The sequence below is a fragment of the Epinephelus fuscoguttatus genome, linkage group LG6 (assembly GCF_011397635.1).
Source record: "Epinephelus fuscoguttatus linkage group LG6, E.fuscoguttatus.final_Chr_v1".
NCBI lineage: Eukaryota > Metazoa > Chordata > Actinopteri > Perciformes > Serranidae > Epinephelus > Epinephelus fuscoguttatus.
Window position 1 is genome coordinate 15,132,528 of NC_064757.1, and position 27,583 is coordinate 15,160,110.

General features: G+C 41.8%; 1 protein-coding gene across 1 annotated transcript; it reads left to right on the top strand.

The window, feature by feature from the left end:
- The first annotated feature begins 313 nt into the window (after positions 1-313).
- angptl2b (angiopoietin-like 2b) lies at positions 314-12,272 on the top strand. The gene is made up of 5 exons (XM_049578719.1): positions 314-868; positions 6,389-7,284; positions 9,473-9,666; positions 10,616-10,886; positions 11,032-12,272. The coding sequence occupies exons 2-5, from the start codon at positions 6,408-6,410 to the stop codon at positions 11,229-11,231; spliced, it is 1,542 nt and encodes a 513-aa protein (XP_049434676.1). The 5' UTR covers positions 314-868; positions 6,389-6,407; the 3' UTR covers positions 11,232-12,272.
- Positions 12,273-27,583: the final 15,311 nt, after the last annotated feature.

Below are 27,583 nucleotides of genomic sequence, written 5' to 3' on the forward strand. Positions count from 1 at the left end.
ACAACGTGGCTGTCCACCACCACAAGAGCCATGCAGTCCAAGCCAGGAATAGTGGTGGTGGTGGTGAACCAGCGGCCAGGGGGCAGGGGGTTGGAAATTTGAGTAGTGTGTGTGCGCGCGTGTGTGTGTGTGTGTGTGTCTTGTGTTGTGTTGTGCATGCTTGTGGATCTCTTTTGTGACATGGGGAGGAGGGGTGAAGAAAGAAGGCTGTTGCTTTAAACAAGAATGTGTTCATTTTTAAGGGAGAGGGGGAGGCTCTGAGCTCAATTTGTCTGCCTACTGAAACACTGCAAGAGGATTTTTCATCATTTAAAAGCACCAAGGAGGGAGAGAGAGGGAGCGAGGGAGAGAGAGAGTGAGAGAGGTGCAGTTGAGAGAGACAGCCTCTTAGAGCTGTGAGGCAGAAGTGATGGATTCAGCCCACAGAAAAGTGACAGTCTCCTCCTAACGGGCCACAGGCAGTACACAACTTGCCCTGGACTCTCACCATTTATCAGGAAAACTACCTCCACCATCCAACTAAAGTTACCAGTTGTGTCTTGAAAGTGCTCCAACTTTTTCAAGTGGATTTTGGAACAATCTGCTCAATGTTTGCTGAAGAGTTTTTGGCAAGTTCACCTTCTGTTGGGCTAATGACGGTCTTTTAATAATAGGCTTTAAAAAAACCACCACCCTCCACGGTTGGATTGGACTGAGGTGACAAAGAGTAAGTAACTATACAGGCAGAGCGCAGAGAAGGAGGGGAGAGGAGGACGCAGGGGTGCAGCTTTCACACTTGGGATGACTTTCTACCAGGAGGAACTTCAATCAGCTCTGCCAGGAGGGCAAGGCAACTGAGGGAGCCTCGTCAATACTCTACAGTCATCTTGTAAGCATTGTGTAACTTTTCACATATTTATCTTATTTATTGTTTTGTTTATTTTTAATCTAATGAAGATGGTGCACATGTACATTACATTCACTCAAACATTTCTTCAACTTGCTGCACTGATAAATTGTCCTCTCAAAGTACAAGTACTCTCAAAGGAGAATGATGACTTTTCTTGGTGTGGGAGAAGTTGTAAGTAAGCTCTGAATCAGTCAGCCTGGTTACATTTCACAATAGTGAAGCAATTGTTTTGTTATTTTGTTCGGCTGATTGATGTCAGACTGTGTTCACTCTGAGGCTGCTGCACCTTACATAATGATTTAGTTTGATCTGTAGTTCAGCAAACATCATTCAGTATCTGTTGTCTGACTCACAGTTTGGTGCCAAAGGGTAATTCTACTTTCTGATGACTAACCGGACAGATGACTCTGATAGACTGGGTGGAGGGGGGTTAATTCAGCGCAGGGGGATGCTGGAGACTGGGCACTCTCAGCTAAGTGCTTCTTCAGTACTGTTAAAACAATTGTCAAAACACAGGACCCAAAATGGGGTAAAACAAAGTAAATGAAGATGGTGAAGTAGATGCTACACAGCCAGAGCCTTGGATAATACCTGCTGGCAGATTTCTATTCTAATATCTAAATAGTACCATTCACTTCTTTAAAAAAAAAAAAAAAAAAAAAAAAGACTATGTCAAGCGCTCTGCAGCTTCAGGATGTTCCCCTGGGCTCAAGAGGACAGGGAAGCAAGCAGTTGAATCCCTTCTTTGTTTCTGTTGCCAGGGTAGTGTTTGGATAAGGGGGCTTTGAGGTAGAATGCTGGAACTTATCGAAACAATCCCTGAGACCCCCTGCCTCCCTGTCTGACTCAGATCACAAGTGAGGTACGGAAGAACACATCAAGCGGCATTAGACACAGAACAAAACCTGAATTTGAACAAAAACCTGAACTCCCCTGCTCCATGGAGGGTCCAAACAAATACTGTCCTACACCATCAAACTGAGCAGGTAGTTGGGGTTAATCATGTTCCAAATGTCATGTTACGCGCTTACATGGATTACATGCTTGAGGTAAGAATGAGGTCACCCTCAAGGTAATGTAATAGTGCAGATTACCATGAGCAAATTGAATTTGACTCTGATCCAACACATATTGGGTGTCATGCAGGAGACTGCCAGTTCTCAGCAGAGTCGGCGCTAATTTGAACATGCAGCACAAAGCCGCCCTGCAAAGTGTCCGCTTTTTTTTCGGCTACTGACAAATTAGGTGCTGCGTAGTTGTGTTGTGATCTCCTGCTGTGGATGATGATGATGTGATTATGAAGCATTCATATAGAAAGTAGGACACTGGGAATGAATCAGGTCAGTAGATACAGTATGTCTTATAGGTGATAAGGGGAGTAGTGGTCCTGCGTCTAGAGGGTCTAGCTCTTCCCGTCTGCCACCACCATTGACTCTCCATGTGTGTATGGCAGCTCACTCTAATGAGGTGACGAAGAATGTGAGGAATGCCATGCTCACAGTGAAATGAGAGGGGCTAGGGTGAGAGACATCAGCTAGTCTGAGCAAGGCTGCCCACCTTCTAATTAATATGTGCTGAGCATGACCAAAAAGGCTGGAGCACAGTGCTGGTCAGAGACACAGTGACCTACCCGCTGCACTCACCTATCACACTTGATTTAACATTGAGTAAAGTCCACAAGGAGGAGTCGTGTAAACACAGACTTACCACCTGAAGACAGTAAAACCAAAACATTTGGTGTGAAGCAGACTTGAAGAAATCACCCAAGAGGAGCTGCCAATCAAATTAGGAAGAGAGTAGTTACTCACTGCACACTACGCTCAGTCGTCTCTAGGCCCTGAGCAAAGAGGATGTATATGACACTTCTCAACACCAGTTAATCATTGCAGTGATTTGCCAGTCAATAGCAGCTTGTTAAAGTGTACTGATGTTGGGACAATGATGAGCTGCGGGGGCTGTTAACAGTGAAGGAAGAGGAGGAGGCTTTCTGTTGTTCCCTCTGGCAGACTGGGGATGGGTTAATAACAGGCTGTCTCTGCTGGGGCAGATGGGACTCTCTCAGGTCCCTGGGATACTGAGCACAGCAAGTGTTGTTATTTGAAGACGCACATTAACGGAAAAACACTCGCAGACACGCACATTCACTCACTTGCACACAAGCACATATTTCATCACAAGCTGCAAACATTTTCCCCCGCAGCTTTGAAGTGTAGTGAAGCCTAGAGCGGGCGATTCCGGGCTAACGACGTCCAACATGGGACTCCTCTGCAGCAGGGGCAAATCACACGGCATTTCTCAGAGACAGAGCTCATGTTCCAGGGGGAGAAACCGCAGGAGCCACTGGCCAAATACAGTCATCAGCACATTACAAGGGACAGGCTCTGGGCTGCTCTTTTATCTTGGTATGGGCTTGCTTGGAAGCTATTATTAGTAATTTCTTTAGAGCTTTATCTCTAAGACTATGAGATAATTTCAGTGTTAATAGATAATGAGTATCTCTTTATGTAGTGTGAAAAATATTTATGAAACTACCATTTCTGAATCAGTCAGCATTTGCTGAGGTGACGCCATATAGCCCAGCTTTGTTAGCAGGATTAATAAAATGAAAACCCTCCTACTGTGCTGACACAAGATAGTTTCATAGTAAATTTGAAACAGAAGCTACACTCAAGTTTTTTTATATTCATATCCATCATGTTTCAACCGAGGACCTGCTACTTTCATCGTTTAACAAAATCCATGTGAGAAGCAGACCGCACATTCTTCTGTACTGTAGGTGATTTTTCATCTGGCCAGGTAAACTATAATATCAAAAGGACAGACAGGTTACAGAAGAGTACAGTGTGCAAAACCCCTTTTTCTACACAGGTTTTCTTCCAGTGAGGATAAGTGTTTACACATTCTACTCTAGACAGATAAAGCCAAAAGGGTCGAATGTGCCAAGGGTCATGTTCTTGGAGAGCGCTGCATTTCTCTTCTCCATGTCTCCAACCTAATGTGCTGGCAGCACGCCCGGATTAACAAGACAAAAACATTTCTGCTCTCTTCCCACTTTTGTGCCGATTGTTATATGGTAGATTATCTTTCACACCAGAATAGGCTATAACAAATGTTTGAGGACTTGTTAGACTGGCAATCCCGATGCGGTTCTTCAAAACCATGCCAATATAGGCACTCTCTGTAATGCTTTCTGATTAGACAGGCCCCCTTCGACTCTGGGGAGGTGTTACACAGGACCCCTCTGTAATCCAATATGCAGCAGCTTTCAATTAAGGTGCCCCAGGAGTTCAAGGCCTTGTTATCCTTACACAGGAGTTACATTCTCCTCAGAACTCAGTGGCATCTCCTAATAACACCACATCATCTACAAAAACTGCCTCCACTCATATTTCTAATAAAAAAGTCTACACTTTGAAATAGGGGGTGACACTTAGGACTCACCATAACTTTTGAGGAAAATAATGAGTTGTGCCACCTGGTCCAGTTATGGAGGACACAGAATTTAAGAGAGACTTATCTTTAATCAGATAAGGATAACATTATGTAACATCCCCTAATTAGACACTTAAGCATGCTTGACGGTTAAAGTAAGCTCAAAAGAGAAACACACATGCTTAAAGTGGATACAAACATTTCTAAAACATAAATAATATAAATGTATTGCCTTTCACTGTCTGAACACACCTTATTTTCCTGGTTTGGTAAAGGCTATGGACAGAACTGATGCAACACGATCAATATTTCAAACAGCTCCATGAATAGCATCATCTGGTAGTGTCTCAAATTTTCCATAAGCAAAGATGTCCAGGCCTGCAGAGGGGAGCAGATAGGATAGGAGTTTTTCTGTGTGTCAAGGACAAGCAGTGGCAGTGGCCCAAACAGAACCTGAGCCAGCACAGCAAACTAAACTAAACACACTCCCCTAACAGCAATGTAACTGACTAAAGAGATCAGCACATCATTAGGCAAAAGAAATATTTTTCTTAGGGGCAGCGAGGTGATTAGTAACTTTCAAACAGCAAGTACTGCATACTTTTGATAGTGGAAAGCTGATTTAAACAAACCAGGATCAAGGCCAGATGTATTTAATGAGTCACACTTTAAAGCCATGGGGAAAACAGCAGTGTGTGCTCATGCCAGTAGTGATGTGCACAGTGTATCAACCATGAGAGTCTTGATTTATATATTACACATGAATGTAATGCGTTTCCTGTTATGGAAAGGCACAGCAGCTACTGGGGTGCTCAGCGTGACAAGTGAGCGATTTTCTTTCAGATCTAATCTTTTTCGGTAGCCCGTATTCTTAAGAGCTGTAATGACCTCCAGCCCTGTCTGGGTTGAGATGTGTATGCACAGGGTGTCTGTGCCTGTCTGCTCCTGGCAGGTAATGGAGGATAGGACCAGTGGAACCTGGCGGGCAGTCTTTTTCTGGTCTCAGTAAGTCTAGCTGTGAAGGACTTCATTGATGCCCTGTCTAAATGAGTAAGGGAAACAGTTTCAGAATATGTACGCTTATACAGTTTCCTGCTAACCAACTACAAAAGTGAGTCAGTTATGATATTATTTTTCTAGAGATGCAGCGAGATGCTGATAACCATAATCTGCCGATTTTCAGCTTGATCGGCCATGACTGGTGACCAGCTGATCAGACTAAGACAGAGTCAGTCCTGTGGCGATCAAATTTACATGCAAGCGTGGCAAAATGTTTCATGACGCACAGTCGCACACAGCTACACAGACAGCAACTGACTGCAACCCGTTCTCAAAAGTTGTAGGCTACTTTATTGTAATGCATGCTGCACATGTTTTTACGCTACCGTGTTAAGCTAACTAGCAAACTGGGGTATACCATCCAAATCTATATTAATCACAGAGTTAATCAGTTGCTTAAAAGTGTAGCATAACAAGACTAAAACCAACTGTTTCATGTATGTGGATGGAAGATGCTAAAACACTTAGCTTTATAGTCCAGGAGGTAAAGTTACATAAAAACACAGAAATGGGTGGTCTAACCTAGTTTGCTAGCTAGTCTAGTTAGCTTTCTTATCAAGTAGGGTCCACTTGATAGATTTGGTAGTTTATCATGTGGTAGCAAAACGTTTTAACACTAGCAATTGAACGAAAATGAAATGGTGACATTACTTGTGCTTAAAGTAAGCTGTCAATCAAGCGTGACCTGATCACACTCCCACTATCCTATGAAATGGTTTCAGCAGCCAAATAGGCGGTTTTTGAACTGTTAAATTATGAACGTATCTGTTTTCACTCAGATTTTAGTGAATGCTTAATGAAACACTCAACTTTGATATCGTATGCATTTTTACTATTTCAAGACAAGTTTCGAGAGGCTTTGACAAAGTTCTAATATGTTTGAGTACACTGTCAATCATAGTTATTAGAAAGGAAGAAAATCTGAATCGGCAGGCCAGACTTCTTGCATCTCTAGTTTTCCCACTACAACGCAATTATGTTCTCCATTTTCTTCCCCATTCTCTTCAGGGTTTGGTGAGTTGGACACATGGAGCCCCCTTCAATGGTCCTGCTGGGGCTCCTTCTTGTTTATGGACTAGCCATTGGTGTTCAGCAGACTCAGGGAAGTCTGTCGGGCAGCAGCCATGGAAGGGACAGGACCCAAGAATTTGAGAGTAGTGAGGATTTAGAGAGGGAGTTTTTCTATGCTGGAAGGAGCAAGCGGGCTCCAGCTGACCAGCAGCAGGACAAATGCTCCTACACATTCATTGTGCCTCAGCAAAAAGTGACTGGAGCCATCTGTGTCAACTCCAAGGAGCCGGAGGCCATGCTGGAGAATCGGGTCAACAAACAAGAGTTGGAGCTGCTAAATGTGGAGCTACAGAAACAGAAGAGGCAGATTGAGACCCTGCAGCAACTGGTAGAGGTAGACGGGGGTATTGTCAATGAGGTCAAGCTTCTGAGGAAGGAGAGCAGAAACATGAACTCCAGAGTCACCCAGCTGTACATGCAGCTGCTCCATGAGATCATCAGGAAGAGAGACAATGCCCTCGAATTGGCTCAGATGGAGAACAAGATCCTGAATCAAACCTCTGAGATGCAACAGCTCACCAGTCGATACAAAGACCTCGAACACAAATACCAGCACTTGGCTTCTTTGGCCACTAACCAATCAACTCTCATTGCCCTGTTGGAGGAGCAGTGTCAGAGTCGCCCTCCCCCTCGTCATGTGCCCGTCCCTCAACCACGACCTCAGCCACCTCCACCTTCACCACCTCTCAACAAGCCTTACCAGCCACCTGTCCTTCCACGAATTAACAACCCAATCAGCAACGAGATCCAGAGTGACCAAAAATCTCTACCGCCTCTTCTTCCAACGATGCCCACTGGCACACACAGCCCTTCCACCACTGACAAGCCCTCTGGTAAGTCCAACAAAGTCAAATATGAACTTTTAAGTAACGACTTAATTTAAGCCCTATTTATCATGCATTCTTACCAAACGCACCAGTTGCCATCACAAAAAGTGGTCACAAACAAAGGATTGTGTGTCTGACTGCACCATGTTGTGAACCTCTTCATCATTTAATCACAAGACAACAGCAAATACCCACTCTTCCAGTCAAAGCCAATTTAAATACGGCCCACACATTCCCAGGGCAAAGGGCTCTCAGTGAGAACAGAAATGCTGTTGTCTACAGCCTTTTCAGATGCATATCATCTAATTGCCATGATTTAACCCACACAAAACACAAAGATATTAGCAAGGTAAATACATGTGCCTAAATGGATAGCTGGATGCAAGCCCATGGGACTCCTGAACATATGTTAGAGGATGATAAAGCTTTAAAATTGATGTGAGGGGTGTTTTGTGCTATCAGTTCCAGTGAATAGTCTGTCGCCGTTCCCTCTCATTAGGAGGCTTCGGTTTTAAAATGGTGGAAAAAGAACAAACCATTCCCAACATGACTACTGGGAGCTTTTTTCCATTGACATTTTATGCTAGCACTTGCCATTTTCAATAGGCTGTATGTGAACGGTAGCCTTTGTGTGGAACGTTTGAAAGGAGGCAAGTAATTTCCTGCCCATAGCCATGCAACTAACACCCCAAAAAGTTACATAAACCCTTAACACGGACAGAGAGCTGCACACAATGTAGAAATAGAGAAAGGAAGAGAGAGAGACCTGACAGAGCAACCGAGAGAAACAGAGGGATGGAGTTGAAAAAAAAGGGGGGGGGGGTGAAGTATGAACAGCAAGAGATACCGGGAGTCAGTGATGTCATTTGTTCCAGTTGCACCAGGCAAGAATCAGTCATATGTTCCACCAAAGCAGCAGACTTTATCAGGCAGAACAGAGCAGGGCAGGGCAGCTCTCTGGCTTGTATCTGCTCAACAGACATTCCTCAGAGTAAATGGATGGCAGGGAGTGAACTGAGAGATAGATATCATCCAGAGCAATTTTATAAAACCAAAAACAACCTTGTTACTGGGAGACAAACTTCAGGCTATTCATGTTATGTGAACACTATTCCTATGTTTGACACGTCAGGGGGACCTCATGATATATTACAACAGAATTGCTTTGTTTCCTCCTCTTTCTTTATATCTCTGGCAAACTATTGATGCACCCCTCCCCTCACCTCTACCCCTTTGTGTGACCCCTCTATTCTCTATTCATTTGTTTCCATTGTATTTAAACACTTTGTAATCCGGGCCAGTTGGCAAACCACACAAGTGTGAAAATCTCCAGAACTTAAACACTTTCACAGCCGATTGAAGCTGGGGAGCCAGTTGCCCCATGAGTGCTTTAAGTGGGTTTGGAATTTGGGGTAATATCGTAATGGCACACAGGCAAATTAGGCTTCACTGATTTGCACCATAAAATCCGATGAAACAATATTGACCTTGCACAAAATCTAGAACACATTTGTAGTGTAAATTTTTTCTCAGCAGAGGAGCAAAGGGCTGATGTTGCATAATTACTGTCAACATTACTCATTTGATTCAGAGGGAGGGTTTGTTCATCTGTAAACAAGAATCTTCATAACACATTGCAGTTGCTATCTTGTTACTTTGCACAATGTATTGTAATATTGGAAAGACCTTTTGTAGACTTACTTGCAGAGAAGTGCAGCTTAAGACAAGAATTTACAGGCAGACCTTATATTAACTTAGCCCTGGAAATCCCCTCTTCAAAACATGATGTGAGGCCTTAATATGTATGCCTCCAGTGACAATGATGTATCTGTATGTTATAAAGTACAAAAACCTAAGTGAAAGTAAGTAATATAAAATAATCCTTCACTGTAAAGCATCCCAGATGATCAAAAGTTTATGCTTGTGTTTCATCATTCAGTAGTCAGGATTCCCTTTGCCCTCATGCCAGTGTTTCTTTTGGCTGCACAGCCAGCAGCCATTTCCCTTGTGAGAGGAGCAGCCAAAGTCAATTCTGCTGTTAAAATGAGAGCCTCTGCTGAAAAATGGGATTCCCTACGGCAGAGTATAAAAACTCTTTGTGTCACTATGGCTTTCTCTCCATTTCCCTTTCCTAACTTTTGAGATACTGTTATAACTGAGGGGATTTGATATGCCATGTCATATTTATGTTCAGGGCCATTTAAGGATTGTCTGCAGGCTCTGGAAGATGGCCACACTGCCAGCGGCATGTATCTGGTGAAGCCGGAAAATGCCAACCGGCTTATGCAGGTGTGGTGTGACCAGAGACATGACCCGGGTGGCTGGACTGTAATCCAGAGGAGGGTGGACGGCTCTGTCAACTTTTTCAGGAACTGGGAAACATACAAGGTGCGATAACCTCACACCAAATCAAGGCCCTCATAGATTGGAGAGGAAGCAGGTGGCTTATGTAGGTTGTTTTGCTTCTTACCAGATGTGAACCAGTAATGAATAGGTAATTGTTAAGCTCTCAAAGTGTCTGATGCAGTAACAGCCTCAGTCACTGCCACAGCCATGACTCATTAATTCCAGCAACATCAGTTGGTCTTTGTGAATGAGTACACAGTAAAATAAAAAACGTAACATTAGGTGGTTATGTCAGGATTCCTGATGTTCCGGAAAAATAACTATGTTCTGAACATTGCATCGGAAGCTGCCTGATAAACAGGGCTACAGAAAACATCAGTTTTTCTTTTCAATGAAACTTCTTTAAGTTTTCAAAGGGAAACCCCTCACACAAGGAATAGCAGTTCACTGGTTAACATTTGTTTGCTGGCCAAAAATTCACAAGGGTCCTGATTAAATCTCAGCTAACGTCAACAATGGAGATCTTTCCAAGAGTTTTACAAAAACCTTGAAACCACATGAGATCTGCAATTGCGTAACTCATCAGAAGGGGTGTTTCCATGATTCAAAGCATGTGCAGGGTAGGGGATACCACAAACCAACTTACTGTATGACCACAGCCAGAACAAAGCAGTGAGACAACATTCAGCATGTCAGATTTCATACTATATACACTTTTTCCTGCTGTGTTTTCAATAACAAAATAATAGTGGAAATCTGGACACCCGATGCTAGCTATAAACTTGACTCAGAGGGTCCATTTATAATAATGTTCCCTGACGATAAACAACCCCAAAGAAGAGCTAAACACATAATTACCTCTAGAGCACAAGCAACGATCCTGAATCATCCCCCAGACATCCAAACTAACCATTCAAAGCTTTTCAAAGAGCATTCAGAGAGGATTTCCTAATCTAACTGATAGTGTTTTTCTTATCACTGTCCTTCACAGCAAGGTTTTGGCAATATTGATGGCGAGTACTGGCTGGGTCTGGAGAACATCTACTGGCTGACTAACCAGGGGAACTACAAATTGCTGGTCACGCTGGAGGACTGGTCTGGCAGGAAGGTGTTTGCAGAGTATGCCAGCTTCAGAGTGGAGCCTGAGGCCGACTTCTACAAGCTAAGGGTGGGCCGCTACCATGGCAATGCTGGAGACTCCCTCACGTGGCATAATGGCAAACAGTTCACAACACTGGACAGAGACCATGATGCATATACAGGTAAAAATATATATATAATGGTAGAAAATATTAAACTGGACAAACACTGGCAGGTTAAAACCAATGATGGAAATGTGTGTTCGGTGCAAAATGTGTGTTTGTGCATGCAGCCTGACAGTTTCATTTATTTTTTCAATGTTTCTAGGCAATTGTGCCCACTACCAGAAAGGAGGCTGGTGGTACAACTCTTGTGCCCATTCAAATTTGAATGGAGTTTGGTACAGAGGAGGACACTACCGCAGCCGCTACCAAGATGGAGTGTACTGGGCTGAGTTCAGAGGAGGAGCCTATTCACTAAAGAAAGTGGTCATGATGATCCGTCCGAACCCAAATACCTTTCACTAAGTATCCAAGGAACACATTCTGTACTGTACTGAACCTCTCACTAAACAAAACCTTTACAGCTCCTAAAATCCATGCAGTCTTTATCTTTTTTCTGTTGGAGTGGCACCACACCAAGCCAGATGACCAAGAGACAGATGATGCTGAAAGTGCAATATCAAAACATCAGGCTCTTTTCCTGGTACCTCCTGATAATTCAAAGAATTTGTGCTCTTCATGCATTGTTATTCAGTTCTTTTTTTGTTTGTTTTTTACCATTTTCCCTTTTACATATGACTCAATTAAGAATGTGCTCATTGCTCAGGAGTTGTTTTACACTGTTTTTGATAAAAGCCTGCTTAGTTGACAGTGCTATCCTTTTTATCTCAGTGAGAAAAACAATAAGAACCTAATTTGACAAAAAAAGGAACAGATTACAATCATTCAGTTAAGTATCCTTGAGACAGGAACCCCACAATATATATTTAGGGTGTATGTAAAGTTGTTTTTGCAGTAACAAGCAAATGAGGTTGACACAGGAAACATATCCAGTGACTTTTAATTTCATTCTAAATACATTTCTCAAATGTGTAATTTATAGGAACAGTAACATGTACTGACTTGTTATGCAGGGTTGATATTCTGGCCAGTTTTCTTAATTACAACAAAATATACTATAAAAAAATAGTGCCATTTTCTTTTCTAACAAAAAAAAAACCAAAACTGTTAATAGCTATACCTGACGTTATTAACAGTCTGCTTATGCAACATTTTATAGATCAATGAACAAAAATCAACACACCACCAAAATCTGAGGAGGCACACTCTCTTCAACCTCCTGCTTTTTTTTCCTTAAAAATACTTGTTTTAAAATCTTGAATTGCTTGAACAGGTATCCACCAATTTGCTTGTATGAATCAAGCACTGTATTTACTGTATAAATTTAGTGGTTTGTTGATGTCAATAGATCCAACACATTGCGTCTGTACATAAGATATTTGTAATATAATGTATTAAAACATGTTATGTCACTATTACTTTGCAATAAAATATGTACAGCTTGGGTGTTTTTCTCTCTCTTGGTGTCTCTTGTTGTAAAGCATATTTAATAGCAGAAACAACATCTGCCACCAATGTAACGTTTCTCCATTTTCCAAATGTCAAAGTAAGAACACATTATTTGTCTGTTATTTGCACTGTTAGACTCTTACAACTATATCACCTGTCATGAGCATGAAGTGAATGTAATGCAGTCATTTAGTGTACTCAGTGCTATTAGTGTTATATCAGTTTAATAAGCTGTATTAACTATATCCTTAAAGCTATACTTACAAACTAAAGAAAGAAAAAATAAAAGTTAGCATGTTAGCCGTTAACTTAGATAAAGCCGGGGCGCATAGTAGCGTCAGACCTGTTAAAATGTAAGTGAACGGGCAACCTTCAAGTGCAAAGTTAGTCCACTAAACAAGCTTTTTTTCCACAAAGACTGCCTCATATCGTTAGGATAAATGTCAGAGAACATATAGAAAACAACATGTAAACGTGTTGTCTTACCTTACCAGTGTGCTGCCATGTTTGTTTACCATTTAGCTCTGCTTTCCAAAGCACGGCCGAAATATCACGAGAACAAGCAGCGATCTCATACCGTGCCTGAAATCTCGCGAGAACAAGCAGCAACAGCTGGAAGGCAGAACCGGACAGTAGCCTGAAAAATTCATTCATTTATTTTATGAAAGATTCATAGAATAATGGCTGACTTTTTGCCAGACTTCGACTTTGTGGAGGAGGAATTTGATTTTGCAGAGTTTGATGGTCGCCCTTATTTATTTGAGCCAGAATACACTGATGAAGAGCTTCTTGAAATTGAAGAACGGAGGAGAGAGAGAGAGAGAGAGGCACAACAGGTAGAGGACGAGAGAGGAGGAATGGCTGCTGCAAGGCTGCATAGCTCTGGAGATTGGTGGTGTATGTCACTAGTCACTTGAAACAAATTTAGGACGATAGGAGACAGGTTGAAATAAACCGAAATTTCCCTTTAATTAAAATTTTTGTTTAGTCAACAGGGAAATTAGTCGCCAGGAACATCCCTAATCAGAACTACCTTGTTTGACAGTGAGATAGCAGTTCATGAGCAATGAAGACATGATTGACAGCTGCATTAGAGACTCCTCAACTCTGATTAGTTGTTTTTGTTCCATTCTTGGAACCCATCGGCTGTATTCAGCGTCTGACTTCCGGCAGACAGCAATACAGCCTCTGGGGGCAGACCCCGGATTTTTTGGCATTCCGGTTTGAGGAGGCGAATTTCCGTTTCTGACTTCCGTTTATATATAAGTAAATATGCTGAACCATTGCGATGGTCAGAGTTTGCAGTGACGCCAATTATGTTCCACCTTGTTAGTTCACTGCACAGAGCATTTAACCTGGCAACAACTGCAGCTGGCTCAAGTGTGATTGATCAATATCACGCGGACTACAAATAGCCTACCTTACAACCGGAAACCAGGGCTCTTCCGCTCTTCTTCCGGAGGCAAGATCTCCAGGGTTTGCCTACAGACTCTACATTCACTGAATGTAGTCTGTATATAGAGACTATTTTTGTTCAGACACAATGGATTCTTGAAAATGCCATTCGGAGCACTACAAGGAGGCAAGGGAACATGTTTTTTATTGTTTGTTTTGTATTTACAGATTATCTGCCTCATGTGCAACTGTGTGGATATATATTCAAAGTTTTAGTAAATATGACCAAAACTATTTTTTTAAGTTTCCAACTGTAGCTTTAAGACTTGCATGCTACATACAACTATAAACACAGAAAAAGCTGCTGTAATCAATAACTGGTTCACTCTCACCGCTGTTCATTCAGCAGCAGGCAGCAGTTTTTAGCAAAAAGGTTTTAAACAGCCTGTATCCACAGCACCAAACAGCACACATACGGGAGCATTTAGCATCTAAAGAGCCAGATACTGCATATGCCCTTAGGAGGAGGCTAGAGAACAAAAGAGAGCTAAATGTAAAGTGCGCATTAGACCTGACTAGAAACACAACACCAAATGAATGCTAATGATGCTGTGTGTACTGGATGTGTAAATAAGTGCATTCACATGTGTGAAGACAATTAGTGGCAAGCAAAAGAACATTACTTTTTTTCACAGACTGTCTGTCTCCTGTACTGCAGTGTGGATTATTGAGAGTTTCAGCGAATGACAAAAAAAGTTGTTGTTATTAAGTTACCGACTACAGCTTTAAGAAGCTTCTTAACTCTACCATTTAACTTGGGTGTCATGTTTATTCAGTGACACCTAATGATAACAGTCATAAAGATTCATAAAATGTAATTCATTATCATATCAATTTTCATGACTTATGTCAGCCTTAAGTATACATCTGTAGGACAGTTTGACACCACGATTTTTTCTATGTTGGTGGATTTATGGTGAAAAGGTTTTTTTGGCAATACAGATGACACTCCTATTCTCAGGTATCTTCCATTAGAACAAGACGGTGAGCCGGTGTTTTTGTGATTAATGCACGTCCCCCGAGGGGAAACTACTTTATATATAGCGGGACAGCCACATGCAGTCAAATTCACATGTAGCCTACATCATTTCCTCATTGCATAATTTTTAATGGACTACTTGTTGTGGTTATTCTGCTAAAAGTGTATTTGTCTCTCAATATATGAAAGTATGCAAGAAAAAATCTTATAGAATATAAATCCATGATAAATACCTACGTTGGCAATGTCAGATGTCATTTGGACATTATTCATTATCATTTTAATTGAGTTAAATCAAAAAAAGGATAACCTATATTTTCAATTTTAAGAGGCAAAAACTTCATTCACATTTGTTTGTAATTGGACAAAAAAAAATCCTAACATTTGAGTAAAACATTAAAAAATTAATTGTATTTAAATTAACCTAAATTTACGACAGCAATCTTCTTATTTTCTAACCAAAAACTTGGAAAGATTACTGATATGTTGACACTGAAAGCACACAGCTGACAGTAAATGTCCTCCACAATTCAGCAACCACAGCTTGTGGCACATATGCTTCTAATTATGCCCTGTAGTGCAACACCTTTATTTGTTCGCCTGAATTTTCACAAAAAAATAAAAATAAAAATAAAAAATCTTCTATGAAAAACGAAGATTAACAGAATCAAATTCTTTACATGGAGTAACAATTACCATGCCAATATGAAAACCTTCGTTTCTCTTATCTATGAGAACTGGTTGCATAAAAACATGTTGTCTCAAACACTATGAAGCACAGTGTTAGCCTATGGAGTCAGCACACCAGGGAACGACAAATGAAATGTGACAGGCTTGTAAAACTAATGCATCCAACAGTCCCCTCCACTGACAGCAGAAACCACCTTTATTTTACTACGTGTCAATGACATCTCCAAAGACAGCTGGAAAATGAAGCAAAAATGACTTTACACTGCAATGAACCAAGCTCCATTAATGTCACATTTTGTGACCAGACTTTCGCTGAGGAAGGTTTAGACAGTTTAGAGAGCATTTGAAATCAATTTCGTATGAATTCCTGTGCCTGACAGCACTTAGGACAACCTGAGATTGTCTAAAGAGACCAATTATCAACGAAGCAAAACGTGACGTGTGTATTTAAACTCCCTCGCTCCGAATAAAACCTAACATACCATGTTAGAGTTTTGTGCTGCCAAAGTTAAGATGGATGCGTATGTGATAGAAGCCAAAACACTTGTCTACATTAAACCGACAAACACTGGCTGCTAAAACTGGCTCATAAGTCAAAAGCTAAAAAGCTTTCTTCCGCATGACAAAGAGGCTTTGGATGGGACAAAGGAAGACATTCATCACTGCGACTGACACTCTTGTCAGCTGTGTTTCGACTGAAGATGGATGGGACAGTAAAATGCACTTTGTACTAAATCCTCCTGTCCTCCCAGATAGGTCAACACTATTTTATAGCAATTACATCTTAAAACCAGTCTAGAGTCTGCTTTGTCAATTAACCTTCTCGTGGTAAAACAGCGGACGGTGTTTCATCGTCTCCATAAACAGAGACGACAGACTCTTTGGATGCCGTGTATGTCTGAGGACTCACCACGATGGAAAACCTTCAGTAAGGGTGGCCTGTGCAGCCCCCACTCCTCAACCAACATGGAAAATCATGAGCTGACACAGTGCTCAGTCAGCACAAAAAGAACCGCATTTCCTGGGCCTTCGAACCTGAACCTTTAAACTGGCCTGTATTGTTGTTTCACATCTGCAAAAGTCCATGTCCTTGTACTTTCAATGGAACCATTTTTAACTTTCCTGTGCTCCCACGAATCCTTTTCACCCCACCTTCTGAATAAATGTAATCATACCAGGAGAAACCACTGCACAAATTATTCACTGAGGAGTTTAACCACTAACATTTCATGCTTTCACTAAAACCTCGTGCAGGCATCCCCAAAGAGAACAGACATGCCACATAACTTAGAATTTATGGGTGATTATTAAAAGCTTTACCAAATATAATAAACGAATTAGGGAATACATTAAAAGGCTTAAAAAAAATCTATTACATTTAAAAACAATATGTGAGCCTTGGAAAACTACTATAACCTCTATTTGGAAATCACTGAGAGCTTATAATATCCTTGAAATGAAGAGGCCAGTGCTTGTGTTCAGGATGTGTTGCATATCTAGCTCTATAAAAGGACTCCGTGAGGAAGTTGGCTTTTCCACTGTGTCCTTTTCACACCTTACAGTGGTTGAGAACCAGGGTCATGCTAGTCTTTAGACAATACAACTGTAGCTGTATGCCTCTGCAAACCAGTCAATTTGCACTTAACTTTACATCCATGTCTGTAAATACATGGATGCTTTACGCACATGTTCCCCCTGACAGCACAGAAGACAATCAGTACAATGTCAAGATTGGCACCCAAGATTAGTGTCACCAGTTTAGTATCTGACCAAATGTTCCCCTTCTGTTCCCTCTGTTCTGTTATGATGTTGAGTAATGTCCAGAAAAGTGTTCACTGTGACGTCACAGTGAAGCTGACCTTTGACCCTCTGGGTATAAAATGTCATCAGGTCATCATTTTGTTCTGTTAGTCATTTGTGTTAGGCCTAAATGTTGTCATAATTAGCGTATGAAATCACAAGTTATGGCAAAAAAATTGATGAGTTAGGTCACAGTGACCTTGACCTTTGATGACCAAATTGTAATCAGTTCATCACTGAGTCCTTGTATTCACAAGAATGAGTCAGATGAGGTCACAGTGACCTTTGACCTCTAAAATATAATCAATTTATCCTGGAGTCCAAATGGATGTTGAAGAAATTCCCTGAAGGCATTCTTGAGATAACCCATTCACAAGAATGGGATGGAAGAAGAGATATGCACACAGACTGATGGACGGACAACCCGAAAACATAATGCCTCTGGCCTTTGGCTGTCATTAGCGAAGAGGCATAATAAAGTGGGATAATTATGATTAGTGTTGGGTGGTACGAACAAAAACTTATCACACTATTTTTTAGGATTCTGACTGTTTTGTGGTATATCACGGTGATATACCACAAAACATATGACAAATTAGTCACTTTAAGTAAGTAGCCCAAGTCAATTTAAGAAAATAGAATATCAACAAATTATGTGATAGTTTTACATGATAACCTAACAGTCATGGCCGTCACAACCGCACAGGCAAACTAGGCAATTGCCTAGGGCCCCGAGCTGGAAGGGGGCCCCCAGAGACGGCTGACATTGGTCCATATCAATGAAAATATGATGGAACCCCTATAGACACTGCAACAACGACAACACGTTGGAATCCCCCCTAATGGGGCCCCCCTACTAACTGCTGCTTGCGAGTGGCTAAGTAGGGTGACCAGATGCCCCGAACAGTGCGGGACTGCACAACATTTCTGTCTCTTTTCACGCATCATGCAAATTGAGACCATGTCCCGCATGATTGGTTACCACCCATACTAGCATTGTTATGGAGCTTTATCCCTCTCTTTATTCAAGAGAGAGGTCTATCAGTTTGAGAGCATTATTTGATTTCACGTTCAAAAACCCGGCCTTCACACTCAAATAGCCTCGGCTTACGCTTGCATCTACTCTGTTTCTGCTCAAACTGTGTGCTCGCACTCAGATACCATGTTGCTTGCACAGATTTCCTGCTCGAGCTTCGGCTTTTCTCCTCGCGTTCAAACTGTTTCTGTGCACTCGTGGAATTTCTGCTCTCAGATTTCTGCCCTGCGCTTGGATTTTTTTGTGTAACAACCCTGTCAAAATCCCCCAACCAATAGAATGCCAGATTTACTGTTGACCAATGAAATGATCCCTGCCTCCTTGTGGGTGCGCTCGTCTTAGTGTTAGAGCGTCCCGTCCGGGCGGGTACTCTTTAACCGGGTTCATCCACTCCCACCCTCCAGGGAAAGCCCTGTAAATTAAATGTTCTTCTCTTGCTTTCTTTAACACGTTTGGAATAAAGGAACTGTTAATTTACACACGTGTGCCATGTATATATGATATCTTTAAAGTTAATACTCTTTTGTCCCAGCTCATCAAACGTCTCTGTCAGTGCCGTAGAATATACCCGCCCACATACAGAAGTCGCCAAGGAAGGCAGAATTTCATCTCCTCGGTGTTTGTTTGGAACTGAGCTCGCGGGACACAGCATCTCATCGCAGTTGGTTTCAGGTAAGCTAACTGGAATAAATTGGCAGAAAATAGCTATGTTGTTTATTCTGTGACCGTTAAAAGAGGTTCCTGGTGAGTGGCGAGGCACGACTAGGTGTATATAGCACATGTCCCCACCAACTAACGTTATCTTACGTTAGCGGATAGCTAGTTTAGCTCATGTTAGCTAACAGGCTACAACTGTGGTGTTTTCATTTATTTTCCCTAGTTGATGTTAACTGCGTATCTGGTTATCGTGAGCACCCGTTTTGGTTTAAAAGTAGAAGTGCCCGGAGCTGCCACCCCTGGTCCCAGGCAGGGCTCGAGACTTGGGATCCACTCACCTATGGTCCCGCCGGGCCTGACCTCCACGGCCTGGACGAATGCTCAAGTGCGGCTAGAGGAGCGTAGAGCAGCGCAGAGGTCAGACTGGGGAGGGGGGGGGGGGAGGGTGACACTGTGTATCTTAGAACGGGTGGACGGAGAGGACCGCGGAGGTCATATAGTGAAACTTAAGGATGCCTTCGTCTTCGATATGTTGTTAATGTGATTTTATGGGCAATTTATCAGTCGAGGTCTCCTCCTCTGCAAAGCAAACTGACCCGGTGGCTACAGGTAATAGCACAGTTTTGAAACCACTGTTTTTCCGAGATGAAGGACTGATTGTTGAGCTGCTGTAAACAGTTAACAGATCCCGTTATTTAACCATTTCAACACTAAATGAAGCAGAGTGACAGACCCAAAGCCTTCAATCTGGCTAACATACAGCTGAAATGCTAACAAAAAAAAATACAGTGGTGAAGTTGGGATTTGTTTCTTGAAGTTATGTGCTCATCGTCTTTTCTGTCTCTTGGAGGCTGCCAGGAGAAGCAGACTGGCCATCAGATATTGTTTGTGGAAATTTGAAAATAAAGTTTCTCAAATTGACTTTTGTCTCTTCATTGTGCACACTTAAACACGACACTGGGTAACCGTCAGCTATTTTTGAATGTTAGCATTGATTTCTTACATTGAATGGTGAAATATTTGTAGTTTGAAAGGTCCGACCTAAATGAATAAAGGTTGTAGTTAACGAAGCATATGAATATTAATATAGAAGGAGCGCCCACTGAGCGCAGCTTCTTTTATTGATCGTTTGAACGTCGCCTGGTGGTCATTTTCGATTAAAGGCCGACGTCTCAACAACGTCTTGGCAATGAGCAAACGCTCTCCCTGCTACGTCATAACGATCTAAACTTGATAAATCGGGCCAACATCGGCCAGATGTGCTATCTGGGGTGAGAGCTGATATAGAGTATAACATCACTGGGACTTGTAACAATAAAATCACTCCGCTCACAGGTGTTATAAATATACAACCGTTAATTAACCAACTGTCACACTTGCTACACTGATGCAAACTGACACTATAGCATTACACCAAGAAGATGGATATTTTCCCCAAAATGACATTTGAAATGAATTATGAGAGGTCGTCAGGAGAGGACGAGGAAAAGGAAAGCCAGGACCCTTCAGTGCAGACCTCCAGGTGTGTTTGAATCCGGCCATGCCAACATCCAGGTTTGCCAACGTTTCATCAGCCGAACTGGACGACGTTACACAGCTGCAGATCAATGTAAATACAAAGTAGTTTGTGAGTTCCTGACGTGTGTCAGAGCAATGGTGCCTCTTGCCTAGGGCCCCCAGAGTTTCTTAAAACAGCCCTGCTAACATTTGCCTTCAAATATTCAGTAAAAACTACACAAAAATCATCTCTTATTTCTTTAGTTTGTAAACAACAACAGTAACTCAGAGTGAGATTCAGATTCTGTATACAATATCAACAGTTCAACAAAATAAAATCTACCACAAATGATACATTTAAACAGCTCCCAAATACAAAAAGTGTACCCTGGGATCAATACATATAAATCAACAGGAGATTTCCTTCTCTTAAAAAATCCTTTCATAATGGAGTTGGTTTTATTTCCCTACCTGGACCTTAATGCTCTGCCATTTCTCCTCCAATCATCACACTGTAACAGGCTGTTACGCTAAAATAACTATTAAAACTATAACTATTGTCCTACTATAACTATTAATAAAAACATATATGTGAACCACGTTCATGTATATGTTTTTTTTTTTGGTCAAGCCGCGAGCAGCACATAGGTTTACATTTTCAAAGGTTTACGACAAAATCAGTTGACGACGCTGACTCCCGGGTGCATACAGCAAGAGAGGAGAGGGAGAGATGCTGTGCTGCTGCCAGAGGAGCCGCTGAATGAGTTCCCTCTGAGCGATAACTCGCTTAAAGAGTCTGAGAAGTCCAGGGCTGTTCATAAAACATTCAGGACGCCCAGGCCTAATGTTGCACAGTTTATTCCACACTACTGAAGCTGCATTGCAGCTCCATTGCAGAATCTAATTTCACTTTCAGCCATGCTTGTTGTTGCCGTGGGTAACAGTACAATGTCGATATGTCAAGTCGAAATATCACAAGTATCACAATATGATTTTTTCATGATATTAAAAATGATACCGGTATTATCGTGAACAAGATGATATGGCACATCCCTAACAACCAGTATACTAGATTCTGCAGAGCAGTAGGCCTAAATACTATACACTAACATATGCTTTTACATATTTAAACAGAATCCAGCCTCTTGTAAAAAAAAAAAAAAAAAAAAAAGCCCTTAAAACACTTTGACACCAGCAGAAACCATAAAGTGTCTGCAAACTGAATCTACATTTATCTTTCTGTCATCTCCCTTTCATCTCTCTGTTCTTTTCTCCAATGTGTTCACTCCATCTTTCTGTCACAACTTACCAAAGACTAAGACGTACTGATGTACCACAGCTAAGCTATCATTTCAGTGTCTGGGTAGCTTCTCCGTCTCTTTCACATCTATGTAATGGAGAATTCCACTGAGGTGACAGAGCTCTAACTTGAGCACAACCTACCCTTGTCGTTGTCACACTGCAAGTCAGCAAAAACACAACTCTGAACAACTCTATGAAATACTAAATAGTGAGATCCAACAAAATGCTGCCCAATAAAAACGTAACCAACATCTTTTTCCAAGTCATTTATTCAAACGACTCCCCATTACTGCTGTGAAATTATTGTGATGCATATGGGAGTTATTAAGAGATGCTTAAAAATAGAAACACATAATAATGTGGTGAGGCTTCTCTTTGGGAGAATAGTCACTTCATTGTTTATTACTTACATAGTGGAACTATTGAATTCGGGATTTTTCCGTTTTCCAAAAGCTCAGCATTTGAACTGATTTCCAACTGCGGGGATGTGCAGATTTGCTTATAGCTGCACGGCCACGTGCCATGACCATTGTTTCATCTCCTTCCAAAACGTCTGTGAGTCCTCTGCAGGGAACTTGTAAGAAACCTCTTAGGGATGGAAGACAGACATTTTCCTTAGCACAATGGAAATTTTATTTTGTAAGGTATTACTGCACTGTGTCTACTCCAGCGTCGCTGTATTTTCCTGCTTCAACAAAACTTTGTTAGCGTGGCATCCTCACTGTTAGACAAAACCCAGCCTGTGACCTTTAAGAGCTAAACTCTGTTCACTCATCTTTAATCCCACAGCTCCCTTTATCAATAATTGCACACAGATGCAGCACACAAAGACTCACATGCAAACTTCATTGGTATCTGGCATTATTTTGATAAATCCATTGGAAAAACGCTTTCAACCAAAATAATCACAAAAGTGTGCCAAAATATTAAAATACCATACAAGACTAGAGATCAGCTCGCACAGAACATGGAAAGGATCAACAGCAAAAACATTCACCAATGTATGTCTGTCTTAAAAGATTAAAATGGCATTTCCTTTCAAATTATAAAATTCTCAAAAACAAATAGTTCTTTCTGCTTATGAATCATTACTACTTACTGTCAATGCATGCTCTGTAAGGACCAAGCTGTGGTCTGACAGCTCAACACAGAAACAGCCGTACAGCGAGCCTCTAAACCATTACTGGACTGTGAGTCAAAATTACTGCGCATGGATCATCTCCAGTACAACAGATTGACTCAGTTTTAATAAAGGAAAATATGAACAACGTGAAAAGGCTTATATTGGGAAAAGGAGTGGTTTCTCAGAATCTGACAGATGTTCCTCTTCCTCTGGTTTGTGGTTAAAATGTCACGCCAACTCAACACGGCACGCTTACCCCAACTCAACAAAGCTTTTTCCTTATCCAGGTAAGCACATGTAATTATAGGTATTAAAGTGTATGAAGATTATCTACCAGTACAGACTTAATTTACCACCCTCCTCTGTGCCAAGAGTTGCCAATAGTTTACTGAAATCCCATTCGAATGGTGACATCTGAGCTTGTTTTGAATGTTGGACATTTCACAATCAGTGGTGGAATCTGTAAGAACATTAACTCAAGTACTGCACTTAAGTACAAATTTGAGGTACCTGTAGGCTACTTACTTTACTTAACTATTTTATACCTCCTGTCTGGTGAAATGTTCTTTTATGGACTGAGAAAATTCTACTTCTTAATATAAATAAACTACATAAAACCCTCTACGATCAGCTGAAAAATGAATCGTCACAAAGCTGAAAATATGCTACACAGCTGTAGATTAAACTACCAGACAGTATATAAAATAGTTCAAATAAGCACAACCCTGAACGTCTACAGCAGTAAAATGCAACATACACATTATTGCAGCAGTAATATTACAAAAAATTTTCTGTGGATGATATTCTTTTACTTGGTTGTTTATCATATTGTATGGTACGGTACTGTAAAGCACTTTGTAACTCGGGTTTGTAAAAGCGCTATAGTAATTAAGGTTATTATTATCATCACTACTATTATTATTACAAATCCAAAAGTTAAACACTGACAGGGACAACGACGTACGTACCTAGCACATTTAGTGCCCCAGGCAAGCTTCCACTGGCATTCCCACACCAACCCCCACCCCTCAAAAAGCACTGTATCATTAAATCACTTCTTAATAACTATTTATATACAAAAACAAAGGCATTTGCTGCCTGTCTCACCTAAAGGAGGATATTTTGCTGATATTACCTTTTACTTAAGTAAGGTTTTGAACGCAGGACTTCTACTTCTGGTAGAGAATAGATATTTTCAGTATAGTGTTAGTGCTTTTACTGAAGGAAAAGATTTGAATACCTCTTCCACCACTTTTTAAAATAAAACATTATAAACTCATTAAAACTGATGTAGTGAAGTTTGTTTTGGGAACTGTTTCAGGTTATTCAGTCATTACTGCAGTTTTTCCTTCTTGATGAGACCAATGATCCAGGTGACTCATAGACTTATGTAATTCTAAGTAAATTGCACAAACCTCCTCAACAACAGCAGCTACACATTAAGGGGCTGTCCACACCAACGCGGGTATTTATAAAACCGTGACTCTTTGCTCACGGTTTGGCCTTTCATCCACACATAACCGCAGTTTTGGGGCCCTGTAACCGGAGTTATTTGTAACCAGAGTCTAGGGTGAACTTTTTGGAAAAGTCCAGTGTCAGCAGTCATGTGTGGACAGGATAACGGCAGTTATTTTTTCTCGTCTCCATTGTATGACATCACAGTGTGCGACGTAAACAGAAAACAGCTGTGTTATTACCCGATCCAGTGTGTGCAAGAGACGATTTGAGGATGGACCTAAACAAAACACTGCTGCTATTTAGCAGCATATCAGCACTTTGTGGCTGTATCATACAACCAACACTACTCAGTGACATGATGACACAGTGATTCTCACGGAGCTGCTGAGGAAGAATCTGGAGTTCTTTCTGCTGAGTGTGTGTGTGTGTGTGTGTGTGTGTGTGTGTGTGTGGGTGGGTGGGTGGGTGGTGGGGGTGGGGGGGCATGTGTATTACATTGCTTGATAGTGGAATTTGCGGTGTTATGTGGACGGAGGTATTTTTATTACACCGCTTGTATGGACGCAGATTTTTTAAAAACTGGAGGCCAACTAAAGTTCCTTTTTAAAAATACCCATGCTCGTGTGGACTAGGCCTAAAACTCAGCCAAGTGCATTCACCTGCTGTATTACTTTTGTTTAACTACAAAACACACAACTGCTTCCAACATCAGCAGACTCTGTTAGTGTTCTGGTTACTTTTTAGTCAAACTGTCTGTATGAAAAGATGCAGATACCGAAAAAGGAATAGTGGGCATAGGATTAGGTAAATGGTATTGAAGCTTAGTGCTCCCTAATCTTTCCAGCCCCTCTCTATTCAAGCCAAAAATGTCCCTAAACACTGTCATAATAGCATTCATACAAGTAATTTATTCATTTTGTAAGCTCACCACCTCAGTTTTTCCCCACATCACAGCTGAGACTATGCCCACTGTCAGGCAAACATGTCCTGTTCCTGCTTTTGTAGTGATAAGCATTTGTCTCACACTGCAGACATTTGACTTGTCATAGCAGGAAAAGCACAGGTGTGACTAATAACATTAACAATGGCTCTCTTGTATTAAACCACGACCATGAGCCAAACTGCACAATACCAGGACACTGGAAACAAAGCAGCACATCATTCATTTTATAATTTAGACCTATGCGTTTGCTACTGTGCTGCTTCACAATGCCAAAAGCCATTGTAACCAGGTGGAGCCCAGTATGTTTAGGACAAACACGGGGGCACAGCAATACAATAGTATCACAGGCCTACTATTTTTATCCACATAACACAGCAACAAGTCTTCAAACTGTTTAAACAGACAACATGGCAACGTCTGGAATGGCCACGTCAACATTAGCATGTTTAGCAGTTAGCTTCACTGGAGTTTGCTAACTACTTACCGTGTTAGCATTAATGAGCCACACCTGCTAGCTAACAAGCAGCTGAATTCACAGATACTTGGTTACTTCTCATTACCTGCTTAAAAACGAACCAAGCTTTGCCAATATTCAGCTTTAAAGGGGGAAATGGTACCCTACCTGCTAGCTGCTGTGCTTCCTTGACTTCACTTTCATTGTTTTTTCCACTCTGTCGCGGCCTTGATCGCATTCACACGTGCAGCACACCTGTGCCCTGCAGCCATTGCAGGCAGGGGGATTGCGGCGTTGTGTGAGTCAGGCCAACAGGTCAGAGGTTAACTTCCCTCAACTGTCGCTGTACGCATTTCCTTTTGAGCGATTTAACACTCTCATGGTTGAGGTAGACCAGTAGTTTCCAGTGGTTTCTTAGAGAAGGAGTCCCTTCAGGAATAAACGAACCTAGTAAATCACAGGATTTTTATCCTGTGTGGGTGGGGACCCATCACCTGTTTTCCTCTTCTTCCTCACTAGCTGCACTCCTGACTCCCAGATCCCTTGTAACGTGGCAGTATTGTCTCATTCAGAGAGCAAAGGGGTAACAACATTGCGAGGAAGAAGCCAGCCAGGATGCAAGATCCATTATCCTCCATTGTGGTATGATCAATGAGGTCAACTGGGAGTATCCTTAATGCTTTAGTCAGATACAATATGATGAAGGAAGAGCTTGAGTTACTCACACATCGGCCCTATTGCAGTAATACCAGATAACAGAGGGATTAAGAAAAATCTAAAGACACAATGTGTTTTACAAAAGCCCCTCAAAATCACCCCACAGGCAGTGGCGCCTCCACAGGGGGCCAGGGGGGCCATGGCTACCCTGATACAGTTGTCGGCTCCCCCACTGCCAAAGTACTTGGGGTCAACATTACTGTCTTTAATGGGCTGTGTTGTGGTGATTTATAAAGCTAGCATGAAGCTTAGTGGTATCTTGTGAAACTAGACAACCTAAGGCAGTGGTTCCCAATTGGTGGGTCGCGAGTCCATTATGAATGGACCGTAAGTGACTCGCCAAGGTGTCAAGTTTGTACAAAAAAAACAAAAAACACACTTTATTTTGAAGTACAGCGAATTTCCAGCACAGAGCGAACATACATCGATTAGCCAAAACATTAAAACCACTGACAGGTGACGTGAACAACACTGATCATCTCATTACAGTGCAATATTCTGCTGGGAAACCTTGGACTGTGACATTCACATGGATGCCACCTGACGCGCTCCACCCACCTAAACACCAGTGCAGACCAGGTACCCCGCCTCACGGCAACAGCACTCCCCAGTAGCAGTGGCCCGACCCAGCAGAACAATGTGCCAAGCCACACCACAAAAACGGCTCAGGGATGGCCCGAGGAACATGACAGAGACCTCAAGACATCGACCTGGCCTCCAAATTCCTTGGATCCCGATCTAATCAAACATCTGTAAGATGTACTTGTACCCCACCTCACAACGCATGGGACTCAAAAGATCTGAAAGTAATGTCTTGCACCAAAGGACAGCAGCAGAGGACCCACCATGGAATGGGGGTACCTCTGGGGTCACAACACATTCCTTAGATGTTCGGTCAGATTGAGATCTGGGGTATTTGAAGGCCAAGTTAATGTCTTGAGCTCTTTGTCCCATTCCTGGGGTCATTCCTGAGCAGTTTTTGTGGTGTGGCGTGGTGCATTGTCCTTCTAGGGGGGGCACTGCCATCGACAAGTGCTGTTGCCATGAGGGGGTTTACTTGGTCTGCAATGGTGTTCGGGTGGGTGGAGCACATCAAGTAGCATCCACATGAATGCCGTGACCAAAGGTTTCCCAGCAGAACATTGCACTGTAACAATATGATCATTGTGAATCACTTCACCTGACAGTTTTTTTTAA

What these genes read in the sequence shown, in the direction of transcription:
- angptl2b (XM_049578719.1), top strand. Translation starts at nt 6,408, where the DNA reads ATGGAGCCCCCTTCAATGGTCCTGCTGGGGCTCCTTCTTGTTTATGGA. An exon ending in CACCACTGACAAGCCCTCTG is followed by an intron (nt 7,285 to 9,472) that starts GTAAGTCCAACA and finishes ATTTATGTTCAG; the next exon opens with GGCCATTTAAGGATTGTCTG. An exon ending in AGACCATGATGCATATACAG is followed by an intron (nt 10,887 to 11,031) that starts GTAAAAATATAT and finishes CAATGTTTCTAG; the next exon opens with GCAATTGTGCCCACTACCAG.